At 44.2% G+C, this 14,005-nt stretch overlaps 1 protein-coding gene across 1 annotated transcript in view; it reads left to right on the top strand.

Moving 5' to 3' along the window:
- The window catches only part of TTC6 (tetratricopeptide repeat domain 6), a 1,229,706-nt gene that overhangs the window by 126,464 nt on the left and 1,089,237 nt on the right, over positions 1 to 14,005 (top strand). Inside the window, exon 4 of the mRNA XM_086936916.1 lies at positions 12,245 to 12,378. Within this exon, the coding sequence (XP_086793042.1) occupies positions 12,245 to 12,378 (134 nt within the window). The remainder of the gene's footprint in view (positions 1 to 12,244; positions 12,379 to 14,005) is intronic.

Genomic DNA, 14,005 nt, shown 5'->3' with positions numbered 1-14,005 from the left:
GCAAACGTATGTATGCTGTCTGACCACAAATGAAATAGGAATGACGTGTAGCTTTGAATGTGGACTTGCCCTTATCACTAAATTCGATCACGGTAGTACATTTACTATGACCCAGGTGTATTGAACCCTTCTTTCTAATACATAATTCACCTTTGACTGGTAGTACTGACATAGTGGGCAAGTCTGGTTCGGTTTTGGATTCAACATTCAGAATCATGAGGTTGAGTGTAAAATTTCCTAATCCATATACTTCATTTTCTAGATCAGTTCCTGTTCTTTTGGGGACTCCCTCTTTGTCAGGATAACATACTCTATGCAGAACTGTGTTCAGGTTTCCCCATACCCAGTTACCCTGATAAACTACGGAATTCGAATCTAAGGCATTAATCAAACTAAACCAGGCTCCACATGAACCATTGTGTGTGAACGGGTACGGGAAGAGGGGCAGAACTCCTTTGTATTTCTGGTAGGGAGGGAGTCGGCCACATATCCAACAATTTGTAGCGTTGCTGGTCTGATGCGAGTGGTGTAACATACTAATGAATGTATTGTTGCGCAGCGCAAGTCGGTAGGACAATTCATGAAGAGGTAACTCGCTAAAAGAATGCTCGGCAGTGTCATTAGAAGAAGAATGTGCACGTGTAGCAATAGGAAAGTATATATGCAGAAGTATACTGGTGACAATAATCGTAAGACTTAAGGAAAACATAATCCATAAGGTGACAATACAGTAACTTTTTAGAGATTTGCAGTAGCGTTGCTTCTTGATCTGTTTCTCTCTATCTCTCTCTCTATTGGGGTCTAGGGGATACATGTCAGAGACTATTTAACCGATTCACCTAGGGGAGGACTTAAACAATTAAACTGTCTGACTTGCTAGACCGTAATTTCAACTTGTATTCTTCTTGCGGAGTTTTCTCTACCATGGGAGGTTTAAAGTCACTAGAATCTGGGCAGTCCTTTGAGGGGGTGGAAGAGTCAGTTTCTGGCAGCAGCAGTTCATTACATTTTTTTACGTGGCTTGTATGTATCCACCCTTTTCTGCCCTCCACTTTGATCGCGGTCCTCGTGGTTAGAAGGACGAGCTTCGGCTCCTGCCAACGGGGCTCCAGCGGACTCCTCCTGTCGAAGTTGCGGATCAGCACAGTGTCACCTGGAAGGACATCGTGTGGCTTTACATCAGTGTTGTCGGGAAAGGCTGCGGCAACCTGTGAACGACATGATTGGAGTGCAGACATCAAGGAGGCAAGGTAATCTGTCAGCATATTACAATCAACATCGGTTATTTTCTTAGGCATGGGCGTCCCCCACATATTTGGTGGCCTGCCGAAGACCACCTCATACGGGGATAGCCCTGATCTCGAATGAGGAACCATCCTCATATAGAACAATGCAACTGGCAGGGCGACTATCCAGTCGACCCCTTTCTCTTTACAAACTTTAGCAAGACGGGTTTTCAGTGTCTGATTGTGTCTCTCTACAAGGCCAGCTGCCTCGGGATGTCGGACGCAGTGGAATTTCCACTGATATCCTAGCAGGAGTGAGACCTGCTTCATGAGCTCGGACGAGAATGGCTGTCCGTTATCTGAGTATACGATACGAGGCAAGCCGTACCGTGGGAAGAATTCTCGAACCAACTGCTTGGCAGTGGTCGGGGCAGTGTAGTCTGGGACTGGATATGCTTCTGTCCAACGGGAAAGTGCACAAACAATTACGAGGACGTACTTGAATCCTCGACAACGTTCCATCTGGATATAATCCATCTGGAGGACTTCAAAAGGGTGATCGGGAGGATGAAATCCACCTTGCTCTACAGGGACGCTTTTACCTGGATTGAACTGACAACAGATCATGCAAGTACGCACTTTCTGTTTTGCTGCTGCTCGTAAATGTTTGTTGTACCAGAGATTCTGTAAACTGTCTAACATGGCTTTTTCTCCCAGATGTGCTGGACTATGTGCTGTATTTATTATGACTTGAACCATAGAGTCGGGGAGAAACCATGTAGATTTTACCTTCGTCATCCATCCCTGATCTGTCTGGACCCCTCCTAGTTCGGACCATTTCTTGATTTCGTCTGGAGTAGCATGTGTCTGAATATCGATTACATCTAGTGTGGGATCCTTAACAGTCATACAATGTGTCGGTACTATTGCCTTTGTCACATCAGTTGCCTGGGTGTGAGTCAATGCGGTATGTTTTGCTGTTTGGTCTGCCAGGTCGTTACCCTGGGAAATAGAGTCTGTAACTTTGGTATGTGCTTTACACTTCATGATGGATATGCCTGAAGGCAGATGTATTGCTTCTAACAGTGCTTGAATGAGGGGACCGTGTTGGATCTTGGCTCCGTGGGAAGTCAAGAAACCTCGTTCTTGCCATAACATTCCGAAGTCGTGTACGACTCCGAAAGCATAACGGGAATCAGTGTATATGTTAACATTTCTGTTCTTGGCTAGTATACAGGCTCGGGTCAGAGCGATGAGCTCTGCTGCTTGAGCGGACAGTGTGTCAATACGATGTGTTTCTTTGACTTCGGTTTCAGTGGTTACTGCGTACGCGGCCACTAACTCTCCTGTACTTGTTCTCATACATGAACCGTCCACGTAAAGTGTCAGGTCTGGGTTGGTCAGTGGAACATCTGTTAAGTCTCGTCGGGGCTTTGTTACTGCATTAATTATCTCTATACAATCATGCGGGGCTGGATCTGTTATAATTGAAGGTAACAATGTTGCGGGATTTAGGATGCTACAGCGTCTGATTTCTATGTGTGGCTGGAATAGCGTCAATTCATAACCTGTCAGTCGTGCTATAGTCAAGTGTTGAGTCTGGGTTCGGTTTAGAAGGACTTCTACAGAATGTGGAACTTGTACTGTCAATGGATGTCCTAATACAATTGAGTCGCTTTGTCTGATTGCTAGGGCTGTCGCTGCAACTGACTTTAAGCACGCCGGGAGTGCCTGGGCTACTGAATCCAATGTACTCGAAAAATAAGCGCAAGGCTTATGTGAACCTGCTTGGTCTTGTGTGAGGACAGACAACGCTGTACCTTCACGTTCGGTGACAAAAAGTGTAAAAGGTTTGCTGTAACATGGTGTCGCTAAAACTGGTGCTTGACATAAAGCTTTCTTTAATTCCTCAAAAGCCTGTGTATGTTCCTGAGTCCAAGGAAGGGCAGTTGAAGTCGCTTTCTCCTGTGTTGTCAACTGAATGAGTGGTTTAGCTAGAAATGCATACTGGGGAATCCATTGTCTGCAGTACGAGGTGAGGCCTATAAAGGCCCGCACTTCCTTTTGTGTCTGGGGTTGTGGCATATTTACAATTAACTGGATGCGGTCAGGAGTGAGCTGTCTCCCCACTTTGGACAGCAAGTGACCCAAGTACACAACTTGCTGAACACAGAATTGTAGCTTTGAAGGAGACACCTTGTGTCCCTTGTCGGCCAGAAAATGTAAAACTGTCAGTGATGCTTGTTCACATTCGGGTTCACTTCGTGGGGTGATCAGCAGATCATCGACGTACTGCAATAAGGCAGTGTTAACTGGCATTTGGATACAATCAAGTTGTCTTTTTAGTGCTTGGCTGTAGATGCTGGGGCTTTCTGTGAATCCTTGAGGTGCGCGTGAAAATTTGAAACTTCGTCCATTTAAACTGAATCCGAAGAGATATTGGCTCTCTGGATCAATGGGCACACTGAAGAAGGCGTTCTTGAGGTCAATTACAGTAAAGAACGTCGCTTCTGAATCAATAGCAGTCAATAAGGATGAGATGTCGGGAACCACAGGGTACTGTGGAACAATGCATTTATTCAGTTCTCGTAAATCAATCACCAGCCGATATACTGGCGGTGAATTGGGATCAGTACGTTTAAGAATCGGAATAATAGGGGAATTACAGATATTGGAGTCGGTTTCTACGACCACTCCTTGGGCAATGAGCTCTTCAATGATTTCCAGTAAAGCCACGACAGCATCGGGTGGTAACTTGTATTGTCTGATTCGGGGTAAAACAACTCCTGGTTTGAGTGTAACACGGTATGGTGTAATGTGCATGCAACCTACATCGGTTGGGCCTTGTGCCCACAGGTGTTTCGGTACATTTTTCAATCTGACATCAAACTCTCGTAATACATAGTGACCCTTGAAGTCACGCAGGAAAAGTCTAACTCCTTCCGGAGAACAACATATCACAGCTCCTAGAGCCTTCAGCGTCTTTATTCCTAACAAGTTTTCTGGACATGATTTCGTGAGTAACAAGTCTGTAACACGTGATAGTGGACCTACTGCTAGGGGGACTGGTTCTGACACTTCATTTACAATAGGCTGTCCTGAAAAACCAAGGGAAACATTCTGTGAGCCTGAGAGGGGTGCCCCTGGGACTTCATTATGGCTGATTGTCGTGCGGCTTGCCCCTGTGTCAATTAAAAACTTTCTGTCTTTTCCCAATACTCGACTATGTACATAAGGACCCTCTTGATCTACAGGAATCTCAATAAGAGGCAAGCCAACCTCCCTCTCTAGGCTGTTTCATGTGTATCGCTGATAATCGGGATAGTCAGATTGGGCATACTGGTACATTTGCTGTGAAACTTGCTGAGTCGCGGCAATGGGCTGTGGCTGTGATACCGCTACGGTCTGGGCGGTGTGTGATGAAGCATGCATAGGCTGTGTATTCTGTGAAGTCTGTGGCTGGACCTGGTCTTGTCTAGGCTGACGCGGTCTTTCTTTAGTTTTACCTGTTGCTATATTGTGTTTCAGGACTGGACATTCATTTACGTAGTGGCCTGGCTGCTTGCAATAGTTGCATGTCCCTTTAACAGGAGCTGCTGAATTATTTGTCTGCATCCCACCCTTTTTCTGACCGTCAGCTGGGACTGACTGGGCAACTAGTATTTTCATTTTCGTGTCTTTCATACGTCTCTGTTCATGTTCTTGTTCTTCCCTAATTCTGTTCTGATGATATTGTAACATTTGCAACATCTGAGATGGCGTATTTGCCTGCCATGTACTCTCGACTTTATATACACGATTCTTAACCTGGGTTAGGGAATTCTCTACTAATTTACTTACAAACAGGTGTGGGTATGATTCGCTGCTTGGTTTCAGGCCACTATTAATAATGAAACATTTCTCGAATCTTGAATAGAAGTCACTAGTATCTTCATCGTGTTTCTGTTTACAGGCTGAGATCGCGTCCCAGTCTTCCTTTTTAGTTGTCAATAATCTTGGCAAAACCTGTACTATTAATCCTGGTAATGCTTTAGCTTTTTCCCCAAGGCCTAGCCCTGGAGTACGGATTTTTTCCTCGTCTTCTATTTCAGTCCATATAATCTTTTTATCTCCCACCTCCCATTCTTTTTCTTTGAGTTTCTCATAGATGCCAGTAGGTAACAGTACTTTTAACAATTTCATAATATCCGTATATGTGTAATCTCCCATGAGTAACATATCCTTAAGTTCTCGGTGAAAACCTGCAGGGTCTTTATCGTGACAGGGTACTAGTTTCTTCATCTCTAATAATTCTAACTTTGTCAAAGGTGTGTACACATATACACGTTTCAGGGTATTATCGGCACCCATAACTGGGTGTACTTCTCGTAAAGGATTCTGTCTGTCAAAATGCTCCAAATGAAACATTTTTCTTTCTGGGGGCGGAGCTGAAACATGTTGAGGGCCTAAGAAAGCGTTATATCTGTGCCGTTGCTCTAGAATTATTTGAATCAACTTAGTACTTAAGCCTCTCCATCTATTCATAAGTAGTGCTTCTAATGTATCAGGTAAGGGACCTGGGTCCGAGTGTTGATTTCTGTATAACGTGAGAAGATGCTGAATCATGTATATACCAGCTAATTTCTGTTCGTCTGGGGAAAGGTTCAGAAATGTCTGTGCTACTGTATCGTCATTGTATATGCTAGGATTGTCAGCCCATAGTACTGCTGACCGGGCTAGTTCTTGTTCATCCATAGAATTGAGTACATGGTACCCCATTCGTTCTTGAAGCATTTTATCGGTATCTTGAAACAGATATTCAGAAGAATTCGGTTTTGATATGCCGGAAAGAAAAACTCTCTTGCTTTCTGGGCGAATACCTTTCCTAAGGTAATTTCCCTTACCCACGTACGCTATCATTTCTTTAGGTTGTTGTTCGGATTCCTCTGGGTCGTCCTCCTCGGAGGAATCAAGTCGGTTGTTATCTGCTTCCCTTTCTTGTTTCTTTCTTTCGTGTATCTCTATTACTTCTTTCCTGATCTTTTTGTACATACTTGCTATACAATTCTGTTTATCGTGTTTTCCCTCGGCTATGCTCTGGCCCCATTTGTTTAGTGCATCCATCTCGTCCTGGTCTACCCCAGGCCTGTCTCGTTCTCTTATTAGACAGTTTATGAAGAAGCGTAATATACAACCTTGAGTGTCAGCTTTCTGGTGAGCCAGGGCCTCTTTAATACTGTCAGGATCTTCCCCAGTCTGGATAAAATGGTATATTCTATCTAGGTGTTCAGTCATTCCTGGGAACAACACTAAGTAATCTGTAACTTTTCGTAAGCGTAGAGATGCTAATAACATCCTATCGTCTTTACCGGGTACTGGATCGTATCTGCAAACTGGAAGGGGTTCTTTAAGCATGTCGAAATTTGAGGTTCGGGGTGTACGGTTCTTTAATATGTCCCTTATGTTTAACCTATGCTGTTGTGGCGGGGTCTGGTAACCTCCTGTCGCACCTCCAGAGGCGGAGGCTTGAGCATGACTTGTCTGTGGGGACTGTGTAAGTAACTGAACTGGTGTTTTTCCAGGGTCAGGCCCAAACGGATTCAGGGTATTTATCTTAGGTGTAGGAAGTGGTGGAGGAACAGGTGGAACAGGATTTCGGGCGGGTGAACTTTGTTGTGGTAAGGGCGGGACATTGTCTTGGAGTGGGTTGCCACCTCCGTCACCGTCAGCAGGCGGTACCTGGGCAGGTGGATTGGTGTAAGCGGGAGCTACATCATCTAGATAGGAAGCAAGGAATATGTCCTTTGTAGTCCTGTGATTTACTTTAGTTGGAACCAATGGTGGCGGCAGATCTTTCGGTATTTCTGAAGTGGCTTCAGGCGAACCCTCGGTTACTAAGTACATGCCATTTACAAGATTGTTTCGCATGCGGTCTACTTGTTCTGCTTTTACTCGGATCCCTTCATTAACTAATTCGTTTTCTCGGACTTTAGCCGACTCTTCTCTATGTCTGTCTTCTTTTCGGAGGGCTTTTTCGGCACGTTTATGTGATTCTTTACGCCAAAATTCTATGGCGTCTTTCTGAGATTGTCTGGCTTTCTTTTTCCATAGCGCTTCTTCTACTTTCAGGATGCACTCGGCATCCCAAGTTCCTGTAACGGGCCATCTGTGTCTTTCTTCTAGGTGCTTAGTATAATCGGCCCTTAAATCTAGGTACAGTATGGCATCTAAGCCATGCTTATGGTACATAAAATTTCCAGGAGTGTCCCTAGGGGGGATAGGAATTTCTTCCTCTAGCATCCCTTTCCTAGTTCCTATCTGTCTTAACTTATTGAAAAACGGCATCTTGTTACTTAGTGCTGGATACTCGATATTTGTTACTTACTTCTGAACACAGCTAGTTACACAAAAACACAGTAATGTACACAAAACAGTCCACTCATACCACGACATTAATCACATGAAACATTTTGAACACGTATGACCACCCTTGGTACTAGATGTACTGCTAAACAGCACAGATACACTGTCGAGAACAGTGCAAGAACTTTAATACTGGATGTACTGCTAAACAGCACAGATACACTGTCTAAAACAGTGCAGACCGTGTTTGTGTACCCAAACCCGTCTTTACCGGATACATAATAATGCACCCGTCTAGATGCGTCCCCAGCAACGGTACTCACCGGGAAGCACGGAACAGAAGGCCTCGGAAAACTCGACTGGACTGGACCGGACTGGACTCGACTCAACTTGATACTTGAATACTTCGGAACTGGTGGGCCTCTTGACACCTCGGACCTTGCTTCTTTCGGCTAGGCTCTGGTCAGGATCCTCCGCACTCCTCACCGCCTCGTCTGGGTGCTGATCGCAGTCTCCGTCACCTCCGTAGGCCTGAGGGAGATACAGGAAATCCTGCGGGTACGCGTAGTGTCCGTCACGACTGTGGCAGGGGGCCAAGGCTGCAACGCACCAACCGGCGCGTGAGGTGGGGGAGGGGTCCCTGTTCGGGCGCCAAAATAATGTGGTAAATATTTGATTTACCGTCCTAATTTCTATGCAGGTAAGTACTTAGACAAAAATAACTCAATCGGAAAGAAAGATGCAGAGTCCGTGGTGTTAGAGTTCTTAGGGGTTTTATTCCTTAAAAAGGAATGGTTCTGGTACCGGATATCGGGTTCCTGACACCACTGGGGTGCAGGAAGGGATAGAGCATACTTTATTGACATTACATTACTTTTATACTTAATATACACAATAGAAGTCAATGCAGAAGGCGTAACAGCTGAGAGAAACAAGATAAGGATACACACGTGTTAACAATACGTAATCAGAAGGCGTGAACTAAGGCGTGCACAGAGATGTGTTCTAGAAACGTCACATGTAAGTGTCAGAAGTGGGTGGCTCTATGACAGAATAGTGCAGAGTCAGCAGGAATCGGTAGCTAGGATGCGCGCGCAGCTGCATGACGTGTGATTGACGTAAAGTTGGAGGGTGCAGGGGACTTGACATTTACACTAGAGGAAAGAGACAGAAGTCTGGCATGTCAGATCAACTCGTTCCTATATCATATCTGATATCTGATGTTTGGGAACCATATTATCTAGAAGGAAAAGGTCTCTCGGACAGAGGCTATCCTATACTGACTATGAGTGCGTGCACCTGTGCCTACGTGTCTGTGGGTAAAACGAGGGGGTATGGGCCTACCATGGAATCGGGAGCTATGAATTACTTGCATGGAGACAGAGAGGCCGGGCCCTTTGCTCTGCAGCCGGGGGTTTGTTTATCTATTCTGCTGGACTGGAATGTGTTTTCGGGAAGCTAAGCTTGGCTATACTGATAGCATGAAGGTAAAATACTGTCTTTGGCAGGCAGACAGGCCGAGCCAGGCTCCGCTCGCCTCGCAGGGAGTAGGACATAGTTCACGGGTGGGGGCATCCCACCTTGCAGTTTCAGGAGGCAGAGATGCTTTTTGGAAAGAGGCTTGATGACAGAAAACAGGGCCTAACTCGCACAGAGCCAGGAATACATGAAAGTGCACCATACAAAGACGGTGGCAAGGCATATTTAGGAACGGAATATTCAACCCATTCAGGGTGGATCTGAAAGAGGACATGTTAACGTTGGACGCAAATGTGTTTGCGTCTTCATAGCTGGCACAGGAGGGAAGTTACATGCACTTTAAGCTCGTACATGGAGACGGTGGGGTACACGTTAGGGAACATTTCTTGACCATAAAATTTATATTTCCTCAAGGGGGTAATTGTAGTGATTATTAGGTTTTATATCCAATAGAGTTTTGTCAATGGTGTTCTGATCATATAACTTGAAGGTTGCCCATTGTGCATTGTTTTTCAATCTATCGGGATCATTTGTCATGTTCAGTGGAGTTGGTTGGCTGGTAAGGTTGTCGGCTTCCATCCTGAGCTCTTTTTCTAGCGAGTTAGCCTTGTCAGTAAAGAATGTAGAGAATTGTTCGCAGCTCAGTTGGGTTTTAGTCATTTCTTGGGCAGATTTGGCCAACTTATTTGATTGTTGGTTTAACATTTCAAAAAGTTTCAGCGGTCTGTTTTTAGAGTTGTCCAGTTCCGATCTAAAAAAATCTTTTTGGGAGTCGAGTACCCTTTTGTTGTACTGATTTCTGATTTTTCTGAGAGTTTTAAGCTGGGGGGATGATGTGTGCTGTCTCCATTTTCTTTCTGCAAGTCTCAGTTTCCACCTATCCTCATTCAGTGTTTCATTGAACCATGGATTTTTATCTTTCTCTGATATTCTTTTCTGTATTAGTGGCATGGTGGCCTTGACTATATTCGTCATTGACTTAGTATAGTGCTCAGTGAGTTTGTTAACGTTCAGCAAGTTGTTAGGCGGATGTAGTTCCTTCTCACATTTTTCTACTCGTAGCTGAATATTAGGGTCTTTGGTGTCCCGAATCCACTTTTTAGGTTTGACTGGCTGCGTGGTCTTGCTCTTTTTTATGGTGGGAATCAGGAAGGTTATGGCAAGGTGATCTGACCAGTCGCAAGGAACAAGTGAGTGGATAGTAGTATCTTCACTCCTCGAAATTACCCAACCTGAGGTTGCCCCTTTCGACTGCATTGGCTGTGTGCAGGTTTGAGTAAGGTTTAGCTCTGTTGAAAAGTCTTTAAGTGTGTTAACCTGTTCGTCATTATTGTCGTCCCAGTGTAAATTGAAGTCGCCTAAGAATATGTTGTTGGTGTGACTGTTCAAATTAGCTGCGATGATCTCCTTTAACTGATCTATGAAAGCAGCATTGTTGCCTGGTAGATGGTGAAGCGCATGCAGGTTTCACTTTTGATTGTCTGCAGTTCTTATATTGTGACCTAGGTATTCACAAGATTCGAGAGGGTCTGCTTGTATTTGGTTGACCTCTATATCCGATCGATGTATGCAGGCTATCCCGCCACCTGTCCTTTTTTGTCTGTCTAATCTCACAATGTTATAGCGAGGGGGCACCAGTAGATCCATGAGAGGGGAAGAGGATTCCGTGAGCCATGTTTCTGTTAGGATTGTTATGTCAATTTCCTGGTTTACAATGAGGGCAGCGATGTCAGAGGCATATTTTGCTGCGGATCAACAGTTGAGCTGTAGACATACTAGCGGTTTCCCTGAGCTACTAGAGTTCATCTCTTGAGTATTGGCAGTTATTTGGATTTGTTGTAGGGTGTTAAGGTTGGGTTTCCTGTTCTTAGGCCAGCATGTTCGATTTGCATCGATCGGGACTGATTTAATTTCCTCCCCTCTGCTACTGACTTTAGGCTCATACGACCGAAGTATGGTTAGGGTTTCATCCCCTGATAAGTATTTAAGGTTTCTGTCTGGTCGATTTTGCCTGCTTAATAATGTCATAGTTGTCTCACTACTCTTTTCTTGAATATTATGCATTCATTTTTGGGCGTGTTCGATTTTGGAGTGGGTGCTTATCGTGATTTCTAGTATTTTCTTTCCATCGTTTGTAGTGCGTTTAAAATGTCCTGTGACATATTTCTCACTTGTGTTTGGAGCACTTCGATTTCTCTCTGCGTTTGAGGTGATGTCTTAGGAGTACGCATCAGCCTATTTCGGTTTTTTTTTTAGTCCTGTTGCTTTAGAACTTCGATGTCTTCATTGATCCTATTCTTGTCAAAAGATCGGGTGTTCGTGCCTTCTCTATTTGTGGAGTGGGATGCACTCCCTATGTTCTGAGATCTTGATCCTACGCTAGTAGGATATGATTTTCGTAAGGCCATAGATGTAATTTGTAATTTAGTTGAGTGGGGTATGAGAGGGGTGTTTCTTCCCACTGCTTTCTGTCTGGCTGGAGGTTCCCGTTGACTGGCCTGCGTGTTGGAGAGGTCACCTCCTGAACTAAAGGCGCTGAGTCTTCCCGTTGTAGTGGCGTTGTGGCGGAAATGGCATATGGTATAGAATTATCTACAGTCTCTGTATCACTTCCGTTCAATGTGTCTCCTGTTACTGCTGTGTCTCCTGGTATCATTGTAGGTTGAAGTTCTAGAGGGTCTCTAGGTGTTCTGTGGTGGTAGTGTAGGTGGTGAATTGGGTGGTTATTAGTGTGGTCTGATTTTGATTAGATAACGCTGAGTTATCTATCCACTCTTTTAACGTTAAAAACAGGTTTTCAAACTTTTCTAGCTCGTTGTTATTTGCTTGTATAAGTACAATTTCGTTCTTGTAGATTGTTATGCATACGCCCACTCTTAATCTTAATCTTGGTGATGGGGAGATCATACGTTTTGTACCAAGTTTTGTATCTATGCTCACTAGTTTCTCCATACACATTCTTATCCGATGTGCAGAAAACAATCATTGCTCGTGCACGTTCCCCATCAAGTGAGGAGTCGCAGCACATTTCATGACTCAAAAGACTTCTTTGAAGAAAAACAACTTGTAATCATCTGAGCCAAAGAGAGCAGTAGTATGCAGGGGATGTGAATCTACAGCACTACCCACCGCTAACAGATGTTTACAGGATAATTAACATTTTCCTTATTGATTGTGTCTAAATTGCTATTTTACAGGTCACATACTCTGACATATTGCATGTGAAAGGAACAGCCCAAACAATCAGCAAAGTGGCAAGAGCCTCAGTGTCGAAGTGTGTCCTCGGTCAGTCTCCACCAGCTCTGCTGGCCACCTGGATCCCACGGGACAAGTGAGTATTTAAAGGATCACACTCTACGGTCACAGATCACACTGTACCTGTATCAGCGGTAAGTCTGTACCATCACAGATCACACAGTACGGTCCCAGATCATACTGTACGGTCACAGATCACACTGTACGGTCACAGATCAGACTGTACGGTCACAGATCACACAATACGGTCACAGATCACACTGTACGGTCACAGATCACACTGTACGGTCACAGATCATACTGTACGGTCACAGATCACACTGTACGGTCACAGATCAGACTGTACGGTCACAGACCACACTGTACCGTCACAGATCACACTGTACGGTCACAGATCACACTGTACGGTCACAGATCACACTGTACGGTCACAGATCATACTGTACGGTCACAGATCACACTGTACGGTCACAGATCAGACTGTACGGTCACAGACCACACTGTACCGTCACAGATCACACTGTACAGTCACAGATCATACTGTACGGTCACAGATCACACTGTGCCTGTTTTAGAAATGGGATCCCTGGCTGGCCAGGGCTTGCGCCAAAGTCAGTCAGAGACCACCACTCCTAAGTCAGGGCAAGGGAGTTACACTGTGTAAAAATATGGGAGAGACCCCTTGCGGACCAAGGGATTGGGGTACTAGTAACTAGTAGACAAGGAAGAGATCCCTTGGAGAAACTAGATATTCTAGAGTTTATACATATACATCACATATAGCCCAAATTTAAGAAATAGATGTTATCACATCAAACATTTTTCTTTCGGTTATCTTTTTATTTAAAAAATTTAATTTTTTGTATACAAAGTTAAAAACAAGACATTTGGGGCCAGATGTAGGTAGCCCTTTACCGATCGGAATCGGCCGAAAATACCGATTTTCGGCCGTTTCCGATCGGTAAAGGGCTATGGAGATGTAGGGGCACATATTCGGTAATTTTACCGAATCGTTATTATTACCGAATCGGTAATAAGTACTGAATCGGTAATATTTACCGAATCGGTAATATTTACCGATTCGGTAAAATTACCGAAAATGCTATGTGGGTAGCCAATTTTCCATTGGCACATGGCTTACAGAATCGGTATTTTACCATGGAATACAAATCCATGGTAAAATACCGATTCCTGTGTACATGCACATCTGTGCATGTACACATGTGTGCCATGTGACAGACAGACGTGCCCTTAGGGCATGTCTGTGTGCCACATTGCACACATGCCCGTTTTGGGGGTGCTAGAGGGTGTCAAAGTGACACCCCCTCCACCCTTGACAAATTCGGTATTTACCGATTCGGTAAATACCGAATCGGTATTTGAATTGAATTTTATGGGCTTCAAGGCCCATAGGATTCTATAGCAAATACCGATTCGGTACTTACCGAATCGGTAAATACCGAATTTTTAAGGATTCGGTAACATATCCAGATGTTGGGACCTACATCCCATTTACCGATTTTGAAATACCGATTCGGTAAAATTCGGTATTTCAAAATCGGTAAATGGGATTTACCTACATCTGGCCCTATGTCTTGTTTTTAACTTTGTATACAAAAAATTAAATTTTTTAAATAAAAAGATAACCGAAAGAAAAATGTTTGATGTGATAACATCTATTTCTTAAATTTGGGCTATATGTG

The sequence above is a fragment of the Lissotriton vulgaris genome, chromosome 9 (assembly GCF_964263255.1).
Source record: "Lissotriton vulgaris chromosome 9, aLisVul1.2, whole genome shotgun sequence".
In the NCBI taxonomy this organism is placed as follows: Eukaryota; Metazoa; Chordata; class Amphibia; order Caudata; family Salamandridae; genus Lissotriton; species Lissotriton vulgaris.
The sequence above is the reverse complement of the archived record's forward strand: the minus strand, read 5'-3'. Positions and strand labels throughout refer to the sequence as shown.